Below are 23,282 nucleotides of genomic sequence, written 5' to 3'. Positions count from 1 at the left end.
ATGCTTCAATAAACAGGTGAAGAACAAATTAGACATATCGATGGTGAAGCAACGAATTAGCACTGGAAACCATCAGCCAATAAGCCAGAGAGCAAACCAAGTGTCAGCAACGGAACGTCGAATAATTCACGACGAGTTAGAGAAAGTGATGAAGAATGACATCATTCAGCCTTCGCAGAACCCATGGTCGTCACCAGCACTCCTCGTTAAGAAGAAGGATGGCAGTTGCCGCTTTTGTGTTGATTACAGGAAGCTTAGTAAGGTAACTAAAAAGAACGTTTACCATCTTCCACGAACTGATGATACACTAGATTGCTTGAAGGGGGCTAAGTTTTTCTCAATCATGGACATGTACTCGGGATCTGGTAAACCAAAGTAGATGAAGCTGATCGTGAGGAAACTGCATTCATCACCCCTGAGGGCCTGTATGAGTTTAAGGGAATGCCGTTTGGTTTGTGTAATGCACCAGCAACTTTTGAACGGATGATAGATAATCTTCTAAGTCACCTGAAGTGTACGATGTGTCTTTGTTATTTAGATAGCATTATAGTGTTCGCAGAGACATTTGATGAATACATAAAAAGACTGAGGGCTGTTCTTAAGTGTCTCCAACAAGCCAGACTGAAACTTAATCTAAGAAAGTGTCTCTTTGGAGCAAAAGAAATCTTAATACTTGGACACCTTGTGTCAAACGAAGGTGTGCGGCCAGACCCAGAAAAGGTGAGATCTATAACAGAATTTCCTATTCCTAAAAGTATTAGAGGTGTGAGAAGCTTCCTCAGATTATGTTCTTATTACCGATGTTTTATCAAAGACTTTTGTATCAAAGCCTGGCCACTCCAAGAGTTGTTCTGACTGACCGACCTCATACTTGGTTTGTATGATGAGTGAGCACCTACAGAACTACACACAGATGCCAGTAGGTATGGGATCGGTGCTGATCTGGTACAAATTTCAGATGGAAAAGAGAAGGTTATAGCCTATGCTTCTAGGACACTTACAAAAGCCAAGAGAAACTACTCAACTAAAGAAAGGAAATGTCTTGCTGTGATCTGGGCCATCTGCAAATTTCGACAGTATCTCTATGGAAGGCCATTCACAATTGTTACAGACCATCATTCACTTTGTTGGATGACAGGTCTTACGGATCCAACAGGACGACTCGTCAGGTGGGCACTACGTCTTCAAGAATATGACATTACCATAGTGTAAAAAATTGGAAGAAAACACGAAGATGCCGAATGTCTCTCAAGAAACCCTGTGCAAGACCATCAAGACTGATGAAGATCGTGACTGTCTCGCTGCACTCCAAGATCTCTCTGCTGAGCAGGAGGAGGATGCCAAGATATCTCAAATTATGCTCGCCTTAAGTCTGTCAGAGGATGTGAAAGGACAATTTAAGGTAGTTAATGGATTACTTCACAGGAAAAACTTTGATCCGTTTGGAAAGAGATGGCTACCAGTGATTCTTAAACACATGCGCTTAGATGTTCTACAGAAATTCTATGACACACCTGACGCCAGACATTTAGGATTTATTCAGATATACGATAGAATCCGCAAGAGATTTTTCTGGCCAGGTTTATTTAGGAGTGTCCGCCACTATATTTCGCACTGTCAAGAGTGCCAGAGGAGAAAGGCAGTTCCTCAGAAACCACGTGGCCGACTCATACCAATTCCACCAGCCGAAATACCTTTCAGAATGTTGGGATTGACCTCCTCGGACGATTTCCAACGTCTGCTAGTGGCAATACAATGATTATTGTTTGCACTGATTATCTGACATGCAATGCCATTACAAAAACCATAAAAACAGCCGAAGCATCCGAGGTAGCCAAATTCATCGTGGAAGACATTGTATTAAAACACGGTGCCCCAAGGTCGTTGATTACGGATCGAGGGAAAGTTTTTCAATCGAATCTTGTGACAGAGATAAATCATCAGTCCAACATTACTCATCACATGACGACTGCCTACCATCCGAAAACTAACGGGCTAACTGAACACATTAATAAGACCTTGGCCAGCATGCTATCAATGTTCATCAATGTTGAGCAGAGCAACTGGGATGAAGTGCTACCTTTCGTGATGTTTGCCTTCAACACTGCCAAACAAGACACCACAGGATTTACGCCATTTTTTTCTGGTGCACTGGCGTGAGGCGACTACGACGGTGGACACTGTGTTTCCGTTACATCCTGATGACGTGGACGATGACTACATCAGCCAGGTGTTAACCAGAGTTGAGGAAGCTTGGCACTTAGCTCAACTCTACATGCTGCAGGCTCAAGAAAACAATTGCCGAAGGTATAACGCGAGCCACTACCCCGTTGTCTACCAGCCTTGTGACCTCATCTGGATCTTCACTCCTGTATGGAAAGTTGGTCTCTGAGAAGTTCCTCAGGCGCTACTTTGGACCTTATAAGGTTGTAATACAGTTGTCTGATTTCACTTATGATGTTGAAGATTTCGACCCCAACACAAAACGATGAAAGATCAGAGATACGGTCCACATCCTTCGAATGAAGCCCCACAAGGATCCTGCAACCCAGGGTAAATTTGCAGCTCCAGCAACAGGCAACAAGCGGCAAGGTGATGAAGAGCGTAGAAGCATAGGAAGTTCTAAGAGGACCACCACCTGGGTGAACATCAGTTATTGGGAGTCTGAGTATGCAGGACCGATGACTTGGTCCCAGACTATGAGAACGTAACACTGAGATGCTGTTCTCTTAAGGAGGGAGCAATGTCGCAGAAGAAGCCGAGTAGCACCATCACTGTGGTGTACCGATTATGATACTAAACTGTTGCAGGGAGGGTCGCGAGTTCAAAACTCACCTGGGCTGTACAATTTTATTTTCTATATTTGGTTCGAGTACATTCTAGAAGTATCCACAAATGTCAAGAATCAGTGTACTGGAATGTTCCGTAACTGTACATATACTGTATGTGTTCTGGTCGGAGGCAGTTCACTCCACGCTCTTGTATGTGCAAGTGCTGAATAAACCTTCGTTAAGTGAAGTCATTCATATAATTACACCTTCTTCTACATGACAATATTATTTAAAATCACAGAGCTGAAATAATGAATGTTTCCAAATTGGTGAATTATTAATTTTGGATAGTGTGGCTGGAGAAGAAAGAACATTTTGTGAGACACTGAGTAACATTATACACTGGAAACAATTAACTCTGAAAATATGATTTATTACCTTCAGAAAAAAGTTTATGTTATTTAACCTGATGACCTAAATAGCCTATTTCACGTCACATCAATTATGGCATCACATTACATAACAAACACATTACTGTCTAATGTTAATCATCACACACACACACACACACACACACACACACACACACACACACACGGACGGACGGACGGACGGACGGACGGAACCCCCTGAGTGTGAGGTCATAAGTTCGAATCACCATGTTCATCAGAAGGGTGACAGAAAATGAGTGTCCAGGAGGTGCAGAGATCAACCTTCAATGGGATGTATGTATTACACTTCACAAAATGGAAATCAACAACATTCAAGAATGTTCAACACAGACCACTAACTTACACAATAAAAACTGCATGAAAAAAGGTGTGTCAGTGATCACAAAGATTTGCACCTTCAAGATCAAAGGTGAACTTCTTGGGAGTTACAAACCGTGCAGGATGTTCAGCTACGTTTCCACTCTTAAAGAATGCATGTACACTCATAGTGGTGTAACATGGTAATGAGAACTGATTGACTGTGATGTCATTAAAACCGAAACAGTCTGTCATTGAAATCATTATGAAACTGGATATCCTGGAAGGCGGAGCTGCAGATAGTGCGATAATGTGTTTTAGAGGCATGATAGGAAACAAGCATACTGAGGCTGAATTTGTTCAGTGGTTCCAGGTGGTATCACTTACAATCTCACAAATTTTTCAGGAGGGATAGTTTGCTCTAAAAAAGTATTATTTCTACATGCAGACCAGGAATCAAGCAAAAGCAATTTATTTTGACCAGCTACTGGCCAAAAACAGTGATCATACCACAGTTTTAGTTCTCTTACACCAATTTTCTGATTCTTGCTTGCTGTGACATAAATATTCCTTCTGAAGATCACGCACATGTGAAAGAATTGTAGGAGGCAGAGCACCTCCAACTTCTTGTAGCACAATAACTAATAACTTCCCAGCCAATTTACCATCCAGATTAACAATTGGCATAATTGTCTACAAATGTGTTAAGGCATTGATGTTAGTCGATTTTCACACAACTGTCTTGGTACCTATAATTTACAGAGCTTCTTTCACATGCGTTTGCTCTTCAAATCCCCATTGGTCAGAGTAAAACACAAATTCCTTACTGAATGATGGGATAATTTTGTTTATCTATCTACAAATTTTCAGGCCAATTCTGCAGTTTGGTGTGCATCGTCAAGTTAACGCTTTGTTTGAAATTTCATTATCTTACGTTTTCCAGTTCTGTAATATTGTTTAAAGTTATGCAAACATCCACTATTTCCCCTGAAATGACTAATCTATGTTGCATACAGCATGACATAGTAGGTCACTGCCATGCAAAGCCCTCAAACTGAATCAAGCATCCTTGAAATTCGCAAACACCAGTTTTTGTAACAGGTGCACCTTGTTCTCTCTTGAATATCTGTAGTTTTTCTGATGAGTTACACTTATATTGCTGCACACTTATTGAATATCTATTCACAATTTTATTTGTTTATTATTTTTACTATGCTATGGATAATCCTCCATATACGTAATTATGTTTAGTACCAGCTCCTTGGACGATTGTCCTTTACTATGTTTCACTGAAGACGGGATTTGTGGCTCCCTGTCCAACAATGATGATGCACTACATGGCTCCACACCTGTTTCAATATCACTTTCATTTGTTAAGCATCATCATCATCATCATCATCATTGTACTCCTCATGTACATTGTCCACACTGTCGGGTGTATACAGCACCACACATTCCACTGACTCATCTTGCAGAAATGCTAATATTTCATCTGCCATTTCTTTCTCACTCTGCGAAATTCCTTGGGTTCCTTCCTGACCAAATGTCAAATTCGGCAACTGTTGTACATATAATGCAATGTTTGCTTTGATTATCGTTGCTATTGCTCCGCTTTGTATCAACACCACTAGCACTGTAGCACTGTTGTGAGTTACTAGTCAACTAAGCAGTTCAACTATACTCGAAAGCCTCATGCTATGCTCACCATTTGATATATCCAGTGCTGACTACTGTTGCCATTTGTAGCCAATACTGTGGTTGCATGGTAGACAACATGGGGGGCACCATATGCTGAAAACATCATTGGCCTTCTGCAACCTAGCACTCAAGGGGTTCCTTGTCAATAGAATCAACCGTTCATAAGAAAGTAAGTCATTTGTTTATCAAACTGAGTAGGACAATACAAACTAATTGTGCCCTGAAGTGAGCAGACACAAAACAAAATGGATCCATAAGAGAGTAATATTGTTTACAACAACATTTTAAGCATGGATTAAGTTTCTCAGTTTATACATGTGGCAGAAAGAATCTGATAACTTACAAAACTATTTCCCATTAAAATGTTCGGTGATGCCTCGTAAAATTACTTGAATGGCTAAATTCAAAGGTAAAACATGGGAATTTTAGTAGAATATATGTTGCTAATTACATTTTTAGGCTTCTTCAGCAACATAAAAACACTCAAAACAAAATCAATTACATGCTAATAAGACACCCACATACACAACAACTGAGAATGAAGGATGTGTGTCTTGTACACAGTATTTAACTGATATTCTTTATTTACTACTAAGCCCCTTAATTAAAGATAGCATACATATTTTTGCCAGCTGAAAGTTTTGAGCACTTACCTGTATTCGACAGCTTGTTCTATTGATTTGAACCCAGTGGGACGGCTACGTAAGAAACTCTGCATACTTGTAAGAGCATCCATAGCAGTCCCTTCAACAACATCTATTACCACTAGTCCACAAAGTGATGGTATTAAATCAGCAGCAGCAACATGAACTGCAATTGCCCCACCCATGCTGTGTCCAATCAAAATTACTGGGGGAGCATCAGTGCCATACAGCATGCTTATAGTATCTCCAACATCACTAAAAAATAAAATAAGAACACTCAAAAAACAATATCATCGCTCATGAAAATTATAGCTGATGACTGTAAGACATAACTCAAGATTCAAATTTAATACTGTCTGTAGATGTAATAGTTAAACTTGGAATGGCACTTCAAATATTTATGACGACTCATTTCTTTGGAAAATTAGAAAAGTGAGAACTGGGTACAAAATGAAAAGTGTTGATACTGTTACTCGGTAAAAATCTTACTATCATCCTATGTCAAAACTCTTTACAAAATATTTTTCTCATTTAGCAATACTTTTTAGCTAACTTCATGAGGAAGATTTAGAAATTTACAAAACTTTTTGTTTAATGAACCTACCTTGCCATTGTCTTAGCAGACAGGTCCTCATCATCTGTCGTTTCACTGTCACCATGGCCCCTCAGGTCAATAGCCAGAACTCGGCACGCAACCAAGTTTGTCACCGATGCCTATGAACATTGAGACTTTGACACTATCATATAAATTAATTGTGCAACAGTTGTAGATTGGAGAATTTACTTACTGAAAAGACTGCCCAAGTAAGTGCAGAGAATCCTCCACCATGTAATAAAACCAAAGCAGGACCACTGTCACCTCGCTTATACACACGAAATGTGTTTTCTCGAACATGTACATCTTCATATTCACTGAAATATTTATTCCATTTTGTGGGAGCGTAATCACGTTTACTGCCCACTGCAAGGCGCCTTCTGTAAAACAATAACAGATGTTTAAATTATTTAATGCTACCAGCAGTTGCCATTTGTTCTGTAGACCCAGTCTCAAAGAAGAAAAGTATGTATATCCTAAAAGACAAAAATCACTAGGGGCTGTGAGTGAGAACAAAATGTAGCTCTGCGTTGTAGAATGATTATACTACACAACACTAATGACAAGGGCAGCACCACGCAGGTAAAACTATTATATTCTGAAACCAAATACTCTAGAACCTTAAACTTCATTTTCCACCTGTTTTAAGTGTGAACTTCTCATACCTGGCTAACTGTCTTTTCCTAGCAAACAATGGTGTCAACTGCAGACAAAGCCCAATAAAAACTGTAAACTTAACACTACCACTTTTTATTGAAAGAGCGCAAGAAACACAAGGATACAGGGAGATGAGATGAAGTAAAAAAAGTAAAGAGAGGGAGGGGGAAAGCGAGAGAGACAGAGAGAGAGAGAGAGAGAGAGAGAGAGAGAGAGAGAGAACAACAACAAAAATTTAAGATTCCATCCCCAAGAAAATGTTATAACACAAGAATTAGAGGCTGATGTAAACAGACAAGAAAAAAATGCATAATTCACACATCAAAAAGAAAACAGTACAAATATACAACGAAGTCATAGAACCAGCTGGATTAGTTTCAGTACTACAGGTAACTGAAGACAATGATTACACTTACACAAACCGAAATTGGCATAAAAAGGTGTGGCGTGCTTTTGCTAAACCAAAGAGTTTTTAAAATGAAGATCCAGATGTACCTGAAATGAAAGCTCTCCATCAATGTGACTTACCAGTTTTGCCTTTTGTCACTGAGGTGGGCTTTTAATGCAAAAACAATCTTAAAAACTTAGGGTTGCTCAGTGGGTAGTTGAGAGGATTATGGCAAGAATTATTAAGAGATATGGTAAAAGAAAATAAATGGATCAAGGGAACAGCATACAGTGCAGGATGCAATTACAACTATGATCAAAATGAAAGAGGTTAGCGTGATACATAGCCAGATGAATGGATTGAAGATGGACCGATCAAGGAAGTTTGTTTCTGGATATAAGTAGACAAGACTAAGAAGAGTGCCTAATGAAAGGTGAGAACATAGCAATACAACACATGCAGGGCCAAATGAGTGTCTATAGTTTCAAACAGAAATGGATGGGAAAGACTCATCAGTCTGCCAGTAGTTCACATAATGGATTACATTTGTGTACCGCAATAACACTACAAGTCAATGGACACTTTGCTATGAAACATTGGTAACACTGGAAAGTTTGTGTGTGATGTTCAGGTGTTAGAGAAACAGTGAGCAGAAATTATGACCTTGTACAGTATTCAGCATATGTAAACATCACGAGAATTGAAATATGGAAAAAAAAGGAGAGAGTAATGAATCAACGAAGACAACGGATCAATATATGCACTAGTACAGTGACAGTAATATACAAATTATAATACAAGTAGAATTTGAAACTTAACAATCACAGTGCAAAAATGTGGAACAAGGTAACATAAATGTGAGGAAACTAGTACCTGAAGCATGAAATGACAAAAACAAGAAAATTGGAAGTTTTTAATAGTAAACATTTTTTTCTTAAATTAAATGACTATCAGTAACACTATATCGATTGACCTCATCAGCTCCTGTAACTCACAGTTTTGTGAAATTATTTATTTTATTTATTTATTTATGCATTTATTTTACCTGGCAAGATTAGGGCCTTCAGGCCCTCTCTTACACCTAACCAGGCATACTCAGATTCAACAAATTTCAGTGTCTACAGAAAATTAGGACATATAACATGTTATACAGTATTAATGTTAAAGAAAAAAAATAGAGATTATAAAAGTAGTACAATGATAATTATAACAATCAAAAAATAATTATAACAATCAAGAATAATAAAAATAATAATAATAATGATAATAATAATAATAATAATGACTATGTATATGAAAGTAAACATATTTTTCTTTTATGAGTGTCAGTCCTATTGCTAGTTGGGAATTTTCTCGTTATATTCTTGCAGCTTGTGAGTTATTCTCATCAAGCAGAGACATAAGACGATGGAATGGGGTGAAAGAGATATAGAAGAGGTAGATAGGTTAGAGGAAGAGAAATAGAATGGTAAAATTCGAAGCTATGATGGAGAGGAGAAAAAAAAGATGAGGGGGGGCACAACAATGGTGGCTATACCGTCCCTAATATGTAAGTCTTAAGTTCCCTCTTGAATGTTGAGTGGTTTTGGATAAGACGCAGATCACAGGGGAGCGCGTTCCATAGTCGTATGGCTGAGATGGAGAATGACACGGAGAAAGATTTTGTGTTATGTAAAGGTACAGCCAAGATGCTAGACGTATCCGATCTGGTATTGCGGTTGTGGAATGATGATAGGTGTTTAATGTGAGAAGATAAGTATTGGGGGCACCAGTGGCTAAGAAATCGATGAAGTAAGCACATCGTGTGGAGATCGCGTGCCTTATGTGGGCGTATCCAACCTAGCTGGGAGTATGAAGGACTGATATGATCATACAACCGTATGTTGCATACGTATCTAACACAAGCATTCATCACTAGCTCGAGGCATCTCGAATTTTCATTATTTGTGCCATGTTGAACTACATCACAGTAGTAAAGATTAGGCAAGACTAGTGTTTGGACTAATTTTTGTTTAACATGGGTTGGAAATATTTTTCTAAATTTTTGAATTGCATGTAGGGAGGAGAGCGATTTCCGGCAAGCTGTGACTGTTTGTTCTTCCCAGTTTAGGTGTTCATCCAAGATTATTCCAAGGTCTTTTACTGTTTTTTGGTATGGTAGTTGGGTACCATTGAGGAGTATTTGAGGGACTGTTTCGCGAAGGTACCGACTGATTAACTTTGGATGAGATATAAGTATGACCTGGGATTTCTTGGGGTTTAGTTTCAGACCTAGGTTCTGTGCCCATCGAGAAACAGAGCAAAGATCTGCGTTCATACTCGCTACTGCGTCAGCAATGTTCTTGGGGCTTGCACTTATGTACAGTTGGATGTCGTCGGCATATAGATGGTAGTTGCAGGAGTGAATCACTGAAGAAATATCATTAATGTACAGTGAGAAGAGTAATGGACCAAGGACGGAGCCTTGGGGAACTCCAGAGCGCACGTTTTTCCATGATGACTTTTCCGACCCACAAATGACTTGTTGACTTCTGTTTTTGAGGTAGCTGTCGAACCAGTGTATTGCGCTGTTTGAGAAATTCAGCTGCTTCATTTTAATTAGTAGTATATCAAAGTCAACAGTATCAAAAGCCTTGCTAAAGTCAAGCAGTGTTAGGATGGTAGCTTCACGTCTGTCCATAGCATGTTTAATGTCATCAGTTACTTTGATTAATGCAGTTGCTGTACTATGGTGCTTTCGAAAGCCTGACTGATATTTGTCGTGGATGTTATGAGTTTTGAGGTAATCCGTCAGCTGTTCATGGACGATGTGTTCTAGGGCTTTAGATATTGCAGGAAGTATGCTGATCGGCCTGTAGTCACCTGGCGACTTAGGGTTGTCAGTCTTGGGTATAGGTTGAATTAAGCTTTGCTTCCACTCAGTAGGATATGTGCTACTGACAAGAGACAGGTTGAAGATGTCTGTGATAACTGGAGTAATAGTGTTTACGACGTTCTTAATCATGCCAATGCTCACTCCATCATTTCCTACTGCCTCGGAAGAGATTCTCATAATTGCCTTGTGTACTGTGCCGGTAGTGACATGTTTTAGGAAAAACTTGTCTCTCGAGAGATTGATATCTTGGGGCTGGTAATTTGTCGCTGCGTGGCAGTTTACGGCTGTTGAGAAGAAATTGTTTAATTCTTCTGCAGACGCTTGATAAACAGCGTCAGATCTTCGCTTCCCTATACCGAAACTGCGCAGCTTTTTCCACAGTGCAGCAGGTTTTGATATGCCGCATACGACAGAGCGGGCATGTCTGATTTTGGCATTCCTCACGCTTTGCTTGGTTCTATTTTGGAGTTTCCTATAAGCTTCGTACGCCTCGGGAGTTGAGTTACGCTTGAAGGCCCTATGTGCAGCATCACGTTCATTCATTAACTGGCGTAATGCAGTGGTGAGCCACGGAGCGGGAGCTCTCTTTACCTTGACAGTGCGTTGAGGAGCAAGTTTATCATACAGTGCAATAATTTTGCGACATAATTCCCGAATTTTTCCGTCTAAAGTCGGTTCATTGCTTATATCATGCCAAGGGATGTCTGAGCAATCCTTTTGAAGAGCGTCATGCTTAAAGCATTTTTCAATGCCAATTGGATGTTTCTGAGTATAGCCGATTATATATATATATATAATGGGTTGTGACAAGATTAGATGTCCAGTCCTAAATAGCAAGTTATATATATATAAACTTGTTATTTAGGACTGGACATCTAATCTTGTCACAACCCATTTTTTATGTCTTTGCTTACTGATTTTATTAAACCGAACATCTGTGATGATTACAGTGTCACACATTATAATATAACACACACTGAACTTAATTGGGTAGAAGTATATAAAAAATAAATAAATAAAATAAAGTAAAAACAGATTAATAAAGGAACCATGAAATTCCAAAATTAAACAACACCATGACAATAATAAACAGTGTGTCCAAATTTACTTCATTCTGCCAATATTATCAATGGGAATTTGAGGAGGAAAATGCCTTATTTACTAGAAACCTTCACAAATTTACTTGTAATGATTTGGGAAAACCATCAATACCTCAAGTAAAGAAGACTGGATCAAGTAAAAATGGCTGTATCCATTTCATTTGAACAACTTGCAACCTTCTCAAAGCATTTTAGTGACAGTTATGACCATACAATCTAGCAAATTACACCATATGCCCTCTCTCTTCACCAACTGTCTTGCAGATACAATACCTACATCTACACCGATTCTCTGCAAAACACAATTAAGCATCTGGCAGTGGCTTCAATGAGCCCTCTGCCAAATAATTCTGTATAATGCTGGTCTCTAACAGTGTCCGGAAAAAATGAACACCTGCATCTTTCTGTGTGATCTCCAATTTCCCTTATTTTATTATGATGACAATTTCTTCCTCTGTAGATCAGCGTCAACAAAATATTTTCACATTCAGAGGAGAAAGTTGGTGACTGAAATTTCATGAGAAGATTACGCTGCAACAAAAAACGCCTTTGTTTTAATGATGTCCACTCCAAGTACTGTATCATGTCAATGACACACTCGCCCCAACACAAAATGTGTTGCTCTACTCTGAACTTTCTCAATGTACTCTTAATCCTATCTGGTAAGAATCCCACACCGCACAACAGTATTCCGACAGTGGACAGACAAGTGTAGTGCAGGCGGTCTCATTAGTAAATCAGTTCTGCCAACAAAATGCAACCTTTTTGTTATGGTTTTAGGGTGTAAAATTGCTATGGTCATAAGTGTCCATTCTGTGGCTTAGCAAAGGGTAAAAAGATGAATTTCAAATGAGCAGCAATGGGAGCAAAACTCAAGGAGGGGGGTAACAAAACTGAAGGAAATCTTAGAAAATTGCTATTGAAGGTGGGGTGGTTTCCCCGAAAAAGAGCTTCAAATGACCGATGTCATCTCACTGACACTGATAAACTCAAGGATGTGATCGGCTGAGCGGGTGTCATCTGCTAAAAGTGAAGATATGTCAGGTGACAGCTGTAAATGGGCATGTAGCGGATTAAAATAGGGGCAGTGAAGTAAAAGGTGTCTCACCGTCCATGGCGGAGAGCAGTGGGGACAAAGCAGGGGAGGACTGCCACTTAAAGGATGCTGATGGCTAAAACGACAGTGCCCTATCTGGTTACCTCCTCCGGACTACAAGACCGAGAGGAAGAGGTCCAAGGACAGGGAAGAGGTTTGACGTCCTGTAATTTATTATTGGGAAGTGCAGACCAATGTGTGTACCATAAATGAGCAACACGATGACATAAAACACTCTGTAGATCGGCAAAGGGAACCATGCAAACAGCGGGCCAAGGGAGAGAGACTACTGCAGCCTTTGCTGCTATATCAGCTGCCTTGTTTCCACAGATACCAACATGCCCTGGAAGCCAGTGAAATGCCACAGAGATGCCTCCCAAGTGGAGCATGTGGAGGCAGTCCTGAAACCGGTGGACCAGAGGATGAATGGGATAAAGAGCTTGGAGGTTGAGAAGAGAGCCGAGCGGATCCGAGCATATAATATAGTGTATCCCCTTATGGTGACGGATGTATTGGACAGCCTGGAGAACAGCATAAAGCTCTGCAGTAAAAAACAATGCAGTCTTTGGTTCACCTTTCCCCACAACATTTTCTATGTGTTAATTCCAATTTAAGTTGTTCTTAATTGTAATTCTGAATTTACGACCTTTACATTTGACTGATTTATCGTGTAACCAAAGTTTAACAAATTCGTTCTAGCAGTCATGTGGATGACCTAACACTTTTCATTATTTAGGGTTAATTGCTAATTTTTGTAACATACGTAGGTATCTATTCTAAATCACTTTGCAATTTGTTTTGATCTTCTGATGACTTTACTAGACTATAAATGATAGCATCATCTGCAAACAACCAAGACGGCTGCTGAGATTGTCCCCTAAATTGTTTAGCAGAGGGCCTATAACACTGCTTAGGGGAACACCAGAAATCATTTCTGTTTTACTTAATGACTTTCTGTCAGTTACTACGAACTGTGACCTTTCTGACAGGAAATCACGAATCCAGTTACATAACAGAGAGATATTCCATCAGTATACAACTTGACTGCAAGCCGACTGTGAGGTACAGTGTCAAAAGCCTTCTGGAGTCTAGAAATACAGAATCAAAAGCACTCAACACTTCGTATGAGTAAAGAGCTAGTTGTGCTTCACAAGAACAATGATTTCTAGATCCGTGTTGACTGTGTGTCAACAGACCATTCTCTTTGAGGTAATTCATAAATGTTCGAACACAATATATGTTCCAAAATCCTACTGCACATCAACGTCGATTACTCCTACTGCCTTTCTTGAATATTGGATGACCTGTGCAACTTTCCAATCTTTGGGTACAGATCTTTCGTTGAGTGAGCAGTTTTACATGATTGATAAGCATGGAGCTATTGCATCAGCATACTCTGAAAGGAATCTAATTGGTACATAGTCTGGGCCAGAACACTTGCTTTTATTAAGTGATTTAAGTTGCTTCACTACCCCGAGGATACCTACTTCTATGTTACTCATGTTGGCAGCTGATCTTGATTCAAATTCCAGAATGTTTACGTTGTCTTCTTAGGAGCTGTGTTTAGTAACTCTGCTTTAGCAACACTGTCATCAATAGTATTTCCATTGCTATCACGCAGAGAGGACATTTCTTGTGTCTTGCTGCTAGCATACTTTACATTATGACCAGAATCTCTTTAGATTTTTGGCCAGGATTCGAGACAAACTTTCATTGTGGAAACTATTATAAGCAACTCACATTAAGTCCGTACTAAATTTCAAGCTTCCGTAAAAGAAAGATAGTCAATCTTGGGAGGTTTCGCATTCATTTAAATTTGGCATTTTTTTTGTTGTCTCTGCAACAGTGTTTTGACACTTTTTGTGTACAAAGGAGTATCAGCTCCATCGCTGGTTAATTTATTTGGTATGTGTATCTCTCAACTGCTGTCGATACTATTTCTTTGAATTCAAGCTAGTACATTGCTAATTTGGAAGGAGTGGAGATTGTCTCTCAGAAAGGCGTCAAATGAAGCAGTACTAGATGTATAACCACATTAGCCAACATACAAACTTATTTCTCTTCTGTATTAAATGGTCTCAGAGCACTTGTCACTTTAATTCCAAATGAGAATTCAAGCTTTTCACAATGTCCACTGCTGCCAGTGCCAAGAAAGCAACTGACTGTAAAAAAAAAAAAAAAAAAAGGAGAGAGAGAGAGAGAGAGAGAGAGAGAGAGAGAGAGAGAGAGAGAGAGAGAGAGAGAGGGAGAGAGAGAGAGAGAGAGAGAGAGAGAGAGAGAAAGGTATTAAACAGATTTATCTGATGTAGTGGTGACTGCTGTGGATGATTCTTAGAGGTACAGGAGTAAAAACGACATACTTTGATGCAAATAAAGACAGTGTCAGTGAAGTTTCATTGCTGGCTCTAATGTAACATCGGGTCACAGTGGGCACTATTACATAGTATCAGTTACATCTGTGTAATTCTTTTCCTTTAACTGTCAGGTGCTTTCCTGCCAATATAATGGCGAATACTGCCAAAAGCTCATTTTTTTTCGTTGAAATTTAATGCGGTAAGTACACTGAGAACATTTACAACAATAAATCTGTTGCGAAAGATTTCATAGTCACACTTCCCCTGTTCTGCTTACAAATCAAATATAGTATTTTTCTTGTGCAGGAGTAATAGTCCAAATATCACATCTGCATTAATATCCTAGCTGAGTGTTACCATAAGGCTTTACCCAACCCCCCCCCCCCCCCCCCCCCGTTATGTTTTGTATTTGGGCAATCGCTCCAAATACAGAAAGTGTTTAACATATCTCCCCCACATTTCACTGTAACCAACCAGGTATCAATTATTAAATGTAAGGTTCCATAGCAAATTATCTCAACTTGACTGGTCTTCCACTTATTAATGTCAGATGTCACTAACCTAACTGAACCTGACTTGAACTAGAAAGTTTTTAGTCTTGCTTGTGCATAATTTGATGATTTTTTAGTAAAATGTCCAGCAAAAATATCTGATGATATGAAGTTAGTAGTGATACTACCTACAACAGTAGGAGGGAGATAACAGGAGAGTGGATGAACACCACTGACATCAGTTAACGTGCCATGAGATTATGGAACATAATATATCAAGCATTTTATGTATACATATATACGAAAGCAGACGAATTTATGAGAACAAAATACAGATTTTGAAGCAAATTTTCTGAGGTTACCATAGTGATATTCCTCCCAGAACATAAATCTTGCTACTGGTGAACAATTACCCTGAAACTGCATCATGTCAATCAGAAATTTTAAAAAAAGGCTGAAATGACCCTGTAAATAAGAAGTCTTTCTCAGAAACTGTACTCTAAAAAAATTCAGGTAATCAGGCAAATTTTGAACAGTTCTGTTGTACCAAGAGACAAGCAACACACAATCAAGAACAAGATACAGAAAATTATTCACATTATTGGTCAACCCCACTAAATGTAAGCATCATATTCTTAACTTCAAAGTAAGAAGTAAACGGATTACCCACAATTAAGGACAGAATTTGATTAATGGAATTTTGCAAACTCAGTGACAACAATAACTGACAGTTTTTCTACTTACCACAGTTAGACAAATATCAAGAACATTGTAGTTAATATGGCCCGAGTTTTCTTTAGCATCCAAATCAATTTGAATTCTGGTGGTGATCAATACACATATCTTCACCATGTCAGATGGAAAGAGGGAGTCAAAGGAATTCAGATGCATATTTTTAGATTTGTAACTGGAGTCTTTGGTAATGTTACAAATGCTCTGAGATCTTACTTATAAATATTTGTTAGAAAAGTGAGATTCTTTTAAGAATGCGATATTGGAAAAGTACACTTTTTCCATTAAAATTGGAACAGCACAAATGCGGCAAGCTACAAATGTCAAATTGGCAAAAAATGTAGTACATGTCTGCATTTGCAAAATACAAATTAGATAGGAGTAATACCATCCAAATTCAGTATACAAGGCCTGTTCAGAAAGTAAGCTCCGATTGATTGCCAAATTGAAACCACAGTGAACATCAGAAATGTTTTACTTGTAACAATTAGCTACACCTTTCAGCTACTTCTCTACGTAGTCGCCGTTCTGGCTTAGACTTTTGTCATAGCGTTGTACCAACTTTTCAATAGCCTCATCATAGAAGGCAGCCGCCAGTGCTTTCCGCCAATTCTCCACGCTGGCCTACACCTCGTTGTCTGTGTCAAAATGTTGTCTTCAAAGACAGCAGTTCATGTGACTAGAGATGAAACTCAGGGGGAGACAATTGCGGACTGTATTGTGGGTAATCTAACGTTTCCATTTGAAAACGATGCAGGAGCATCTTCATTGCCCCTGCAGAATGCGGCTGCGAATTGTCGTGAAGACGAAACAGCACGACAGTTATGTAATGTTAGCTGCATAGCTTCAGGCGAAATTTCTCACCAGGCCCTCGTACTTGGCGGCAGACACTATTTTCTAGACATCTTTACGCACTCACTGCGAGCTCAGAAATGAGAAGAGCGACGTGATGCTAACTGGGGTTATACTAGAGAGACTACCCAACACATCTGCGCAAAGCTTTATCGGATTTTCATAGTCGTTTCCATTTCGCGACCGATCAGAGCTTACTTTCTGAATGCCCCTCGTATAAGGAACAATTATGAAGTGGATTTCTCAATCAGAAAATCATATTTGAATGTTGGTTGTATGTGATAAAATCATGTTGCGTTTCATGTAACAGGGATAAATGTCTACCACCAAGTCAGAATTCGACAGCAGAAGGTTTGTGATCTATCAAGACCTGCGGTTCATTGGTCTGCAATATTGCTGCTCACACTGGTTGGGACCCCATAACTGTCATGCAAATACATAATTCAGGGGCACTGGAGCGCCACTTTCATTGCCATGCAGGACTCTATAGAGTTCCATGTGATTAGCACCCGGGAGGACAGATGTGTTGTTTAGTCAGCAGTGCAGGTTCAGACAGACATATCATATTGTGCACCTCAAGTCATAAAATTGGCTTCTTTGCAGCAAGACAACTATTCACATGGACAGTACACTGATGTCTTGAGCTCCACAAACTGTCAGTCTGGTGGCCATTGTTGAGGCTTCCCTTGATGCAGCAACAAAGGGAAGCACGTCAATGAATATGCCTCCGACAAAAGCACTAACAGATCAGTGACACCATGCCTTTTTTAGATGAGTCTCAGTTCAGCATACAACTTCACGATGTATGTAACTGTGTGTGGAGGCTCCAAGGAGAATGAACATTTTCAGTTTATTTTACAAATTGAAATTGCCATTTTCTTGGTGCAAACTATACAGGGTTATTACAAATGATTGAAGTGATTTCACAGCTCTACAATAACTTTATTATTTGAGATATTTTCACAATGTTTTGCACACACATTCAAAAACTCAAAAAGTTTTTTTAGGCATTCACAAATGTTCGATATGTGCCCCTTTAGTGATTCGGCACACATCAAGCAGATAATCAAGTTCCTCCCACACTCGGCGCAGCATGTCCCCATCAATGAGTTCGAAAGCATCGTTGATGCGAGCTCGCAGTTCTGGCATGTTTCTTGGTAGAGGAGGTTTAAACACTGAATCTTTCACATAACCCCACAGAAAGAAATCGCATGGGGTTAAGTCGGGAGAGCGTGGAGGCCATGACATGAATTGCTGATCATGATCTCCACCACAACCGATCCACTGGTTTTCCAATCTCCTGTTTAAGAAATGCCGAACATCATAATGGAAGTGCGGTGGAGCACCATCCTGTTGAAAGATGAAGTCGGCGCTGTCGTCTCCAGTTGTGGCATGAGCCAATTTTCCAGCATGCCCAGATACACATGTCCTGTAACGTTTTTTTCGCAGAAGAAAAAGGGGCCGTAAACTTTAAACCGTGAGATTGCACAAAACACATTAACTTTTGGTGAATTGCGAATCTGCTGCACGAATGCGTGAGGATTCTCTACCGCCTAGATTCGCACATTGTGTCTGTTCACTTGACAATTAAGAAAAAATGTTGCTTCATCAATGAAAACGAGTTTCGCACTGAACGCATCCTCTTCCATGAGCTGTTGCAACCGCGCCAAAAATTCAAAGCGTTTGACTTTGTCATCGAGTGTCAGGGCTGTTACAATTTTAAACGTTAAGGCTTCTGCTTTAGCCTTTTCCGCAAGATTTTCCAAACCGTCGGCTGTGGTACGTTTAGCTCCCTGCTTGCTTTATTCGTCAACTTCCGCGGGCTACACGTGAAACTTGCCCGCATGCGTTCAACCGTTTCTTCGCTCACTGCAGGCCGACCCCTTGATTTCACCTTACAGAGGCATCCAGAAGCTTTAAACTGCACATACCATCGCCGAATGGGTTGGTTGGTTTGGGGAAGGAGACCAGACAGCGAGGTCATCGGTCTCATCGGATTAGGGAAGGACGGGGAAGAAAGTCGGCCTTGCCCTTTGAAAGGAACCATCCCGGCATTTGCCTGGAGCGATTTAGGGAAATCACGGAAAACCTAAATCAGGATGGCCGGACACGGGATTGAACCGTCGTCCTCCCGAATGCGAGCGCCGAATGGAGTTAGCGGTTGGTGGATCTTTGTTGAACTTTGTCCTGAAGTGTTGTTGCACTGTTATGACTGACTGATGTGAGTGCATTTCAAGCACGACATACGCTTTCTCGGCTCCCGTCGCCATTTTGTCTCACTGCGCTCTCGAGCGCTCTGGCGGCAGAAACCTGAAGTGCGGCTTCAGCCAAACAAAACTTTATGAGTTTTTCTACGTATCTGTAGTGTGTAGTGACCATATGTCAATGAATGGAGCTACAGTGAATTTATGAAATCACTTCAATCATTTGTAATAGCCCTGTATTTATGTTTCAGACATGTTTCGCGTGTTAATCTTCAGTAGACTTAATATGGAAAAAATACAGGTTTGTTTTTATATGCGACATTTACAGGTGAGGAAACGGTTCATGTTATTCGTTTTTCCAGTCAAAATCTGCATTTCTTCTCATCTAGTCTTTGGTTAGAGGATGTACACTCATTTCACTTATAAAGCATTGACACATTTTCACGTGACAATCTTTGTGTATTGTCTTCATATTTCATAAGCTAAATTTTGTGGAAAATGTGTCTACATTTTATAAGTGATGTGACAGTGTGACGCCTAGCCTATGACCAGATGAGAACATGCTGATTTTGGCCAGAAAAGCAAATGATAATAAGTAATAATCTAGTAATGTACAAATTAGGACATGAGGTGTTTCCTAATCTATTAATATAGTATAAAAACAAACTATATTATTCCAGATTAAATCCATGGAAGATGCCTTAATACAAAGGCAAAATGCACCTGTAACACAAATAAATATAGATCGCAGCAAGAAAATAGCATTTTTAATTTATAAAATGAATATTTATGTACTTGCTGCAGAAAACAGCCACACCAGCAAACATGACCAGACTGCATTTGTCAACTTCATGCAAGACCATAACATGATGTGATGGTATGGGTGCCACTGGGTACATATCATCATCACATCTGGTTTATATAGGCAGTTATTTTGACAGCAGCTGTTTTGAGGGCCTTGTGACATTAGCTTTCAACAGGATAATGCATGACCATACAATGTCCAGGCTGTCCTGACAAACCTCAATGCACAGGGTGTTCAACTGTTGCCCCGACCAGCACAGCCACCACTCACCAGCCATTGTGACTGATGGACTCTATGCCACAGTTGAAGCATCATGGAATGACATACCAATTTCTGTCATCCAAGCCTAGCTCAACTCTATGCCTAGTTGGGTTAGAGCCATTCTTTCTGCCTGAGGTGACAGTTCTGTGTACTTAATTTCCCCTGTAAAGCCCCACATCACCTACAAATTTAAACTATGTATTTTCCTACTGTACTGCATACATACAACAAATAAATGTTTTTTGCTACCTTTCGAGGAGTTGCGACATTAATGGCCAACAGTCTACTTACTTAAGACAGACTGCAGTATGATTCTATAACCTCCATCATATTTCACAAATGTATCATATGGATAAAGTAAGAGAACTCAGGCTGTAAGCAGATCAACTTTTTTTTCCATAATTAGCAAATAGAATGCAGAGGAAAGGTCAAACAAGAGTCCAAAGAATTATCAGGCATCAACATGTGGTGAGTAGTAGGCCTATATAGTATTCACTCATTCAGTTATGTGAAAAATGGTGTTCAATGATATTTTATACTGTTCCTCACAAAGAAACTACGCCAATATCATGTGAGACAATATACAAGCATTGGACATGGCCAGGAGACACTGGCTGACCATCCGAGGGCATCAATGGTGAGCCGTCAAATACCGCGGAAAGCCAACAACAGCAATGGATGGACAATGAAGACAACATTTCAGAATGACAAGTCCAGAGAGTGGCAGAATGACAATTCCAGAGAGTGAACCAAATCTAGAGCCTAGACATAGCAATATCAGGAACCAGACAACAATGAATACACTGAACAATACTACAGCACAGTCTGAACATGACTGAGGTCCAGGGTCCTGTGCTGCTAGCTTTATAGAGCAGCCGCAAGTGTCAATAGGCTTGCATGTGTGGAGTGCCCCACACATAGCACTGAGGTGGCGACAGCAGTACTTGCAAATTTTAGGAGTGCCACGTAGAGGCTGTCGTTTAGGCCCATGTGTTCTGGCGGGCTTTCAAAATCATCAGGCCAGGATACCAGATTTCCCCCCCCCCCCCCCTCTCTACTCCAAAATGGGCACATAGGACCTAAAGCACCCAGGACAATGTTTCACAAGGAGAACTAATAGCACTGTTGGTGGAGAAGCTCACCAGCTGGGAGAAGGAACAAGGGACTTTGCACAATGGGCTGGCAAATGGCTGTGTGGTAGACTGCAGTGAGATCCATATCCACGTCCACGGGAACCACTGACAGTGTCCTGGAGCTCCTACTGTACCCATTTGGTTGAGGAATTTGCATAAGCAGGCGCTACAACTCCCAAGTTACTCAGTGATGGGGCAGTCAGTAGGCAGTTAGTGGGCCAATGTTCCAAAGCCCTCAGAGTATCAAGCATAATGAGGTGCCACACATGGGTGGCCACCACTGTAGCAGGCATCCGTGAAGGTTTTGCTCCGCATGAGTGTGCCCATACCACTGAACCTGGGGGTATCGTCTAGCACGTTGGATCTGGCATTCAGAGGGCTGTGGTGAAGGAAGGTGGAGTAGAACACGCAGCGGACACCCATGGAGGAGACCCACCGGGTTGCGGTCATGGACAGCAGCTGTCATGTAGGTGCTCAGGAACCCTAAGTGCTCCTGCACCAATGGATGCTCTCACAGCTTTCAAAATTTGTTGTTTCAATGTTTGCACCATCCAGCTACTTCGTAATTGAAGGATGAGTGAAAATGTGGGCTGAACAGGTGTTTGATGCCAATGGCTTTGCAGAACTGTTCGAAGGGCACTGCCGTGAATTGGGGCCCGTTGTCTGACATGAGGATGCGGGGAAGCCCTTTGATGGCAAAACTCTGGTTTAAGTGTATTGAGTGATGTGGTGGTAGTGGTGCATACCATGCTCACCCCATGTGGATAGCTGGAATAAGCATGCACGACAATGAGCCACATAGATCCCAGAAAGGGACCAGCAAAGTCCAGACGAATGTGGTCGCAAAGGCGACGGAGTGAGAGAGGTTGGTTGGTTGGTTGGTTGGTTTAAAAAGGGGGGGAAGAAAGGATCAAACTGCAAGGTCATCGGTCCCTTGTTCCAAGTAGAACAATTATCCAAGGGAAAGAAGAAAAGAAAGAAGACGTACAGCACAATAACAGGAGAAAAGGAGAACCATAAGAAAGACAGGACAACAAACACTACACTGGACAAAACAAGAAAACCAAAGAGAGATGGAAGAAACAGGGAGAAGAGATTAAAAACAAGAAAGCAGATTAACATGGCTGGCTGACAATGAGCATAAAAAAGGAGAACCCAGCCACTCTGCAACACATTAAAACCTCCACCCTAAAAGCCGTAGGTCGGAGGACACAGAGGACCAAAGAAAATGCACTAAAATTAGCCTCGAGGGACACGAGATTATCAGTGGTAGAGCGAGCCTGGCGGAAGCCGTCCTGACATGGAGCCAGTAGGCCACGTAATTCCAGGACCCAAAAGGAGAACCCAGCCACTCTGCAACACATTAAAACCTCCACCCTAAAAGCCGTAGGTCGGAGGACACAGAGGACCACAGAAAATGCACTAAAATTAGCCTCGAGGGACACGAGATTATCAGTGGTAGAGCGAGCCTGGCGGAAGCCGTCCTGACATGGAGCCAGTAGGCCACGTAATTCCAGGACCCAACCCAACTGCTGGTCACCGTATGAGGATGCTTACAGAGAATGTTGTTGAGGCTGATGGGCTGATAGCTATTCAAATCAAGCGGATTTTTACCAGGTCTTAGCACCAGAATGATGGTGCTCTCCAGCCATTGAGATGGAGAGATACCATCTCACCAGATGTGGTTGAAGGTGACGAGGAGATATCGCTCACAGGCAGATGAGAGATGGTTAATCATCTGACTGTGGATCCAATCAGGCCCAGTAGCCATGTCGGGGCAATGTGCAAAGGTGATGAGGAGCTCCCACTCTGTAAATGTGGCATTATAGGGTTCACTGTGGCGTGTAGTGAACAAGAGGATTTTCCTTCCCATCCGC

General features: G+C 40.7%; 1 protein-coding gene across 7 annotated transcripts in view; it reads right to left on the bottom strand.

Annotated features, from left to right (window-relative positions):
- Nucleotides 1-23,282, bottom strand: part of LOC126470166 (protein phosphatase methylesterase 1) — a 96,095-nt gene that overhangs the window by 57,795 nt on the left and 15,018 nt on the right. For all 7 annotated transcript variants that reach the window (XM_050097804.1, XM_050097803.1, XM_050097802.1 and 4 more), the window contains exons 2-4: nt 6,651-6,837; nt 6,467-6,576; nt 5,872-6,117 (exon numbers count right to left, since the gene is read on the bottom strand). In XM_050097804.1, coding sequence (XP_049953761.1) covers nt 5,872-6,117; nt 6,467-6,576; nt 6,651-6,837 — 543 coding nt within the window. The remainder of the gene's footprint in view (nt 1-5,871; nt 6,118-6,466; nt 6,577-6,650; nt 6,838-23,282) is intronic.

The sequence above is a fragment of the Schistocerca serialis genome, chromosome 3 (assembly GCF_023864345.2).
Source record: "Schistocerca serialis cubense isolate TAMUIC-IGC-003099 chromosome 3, iqSchSeri2.2, whole genome shotgun sequence".
Classification (NCBI taxonomy): domain Eukaryota; kingdom Metazoa; phylum Arthropoda; class Insecta; order Orthoptera; family Acrididae; genus Schistocerca; species Schistocerca serialis.
The sequence above is the reverse complement of the archived record's forward strand: the minus strand, read 5'-3'. Positions and strand labels throughout refer to the sequence as shown.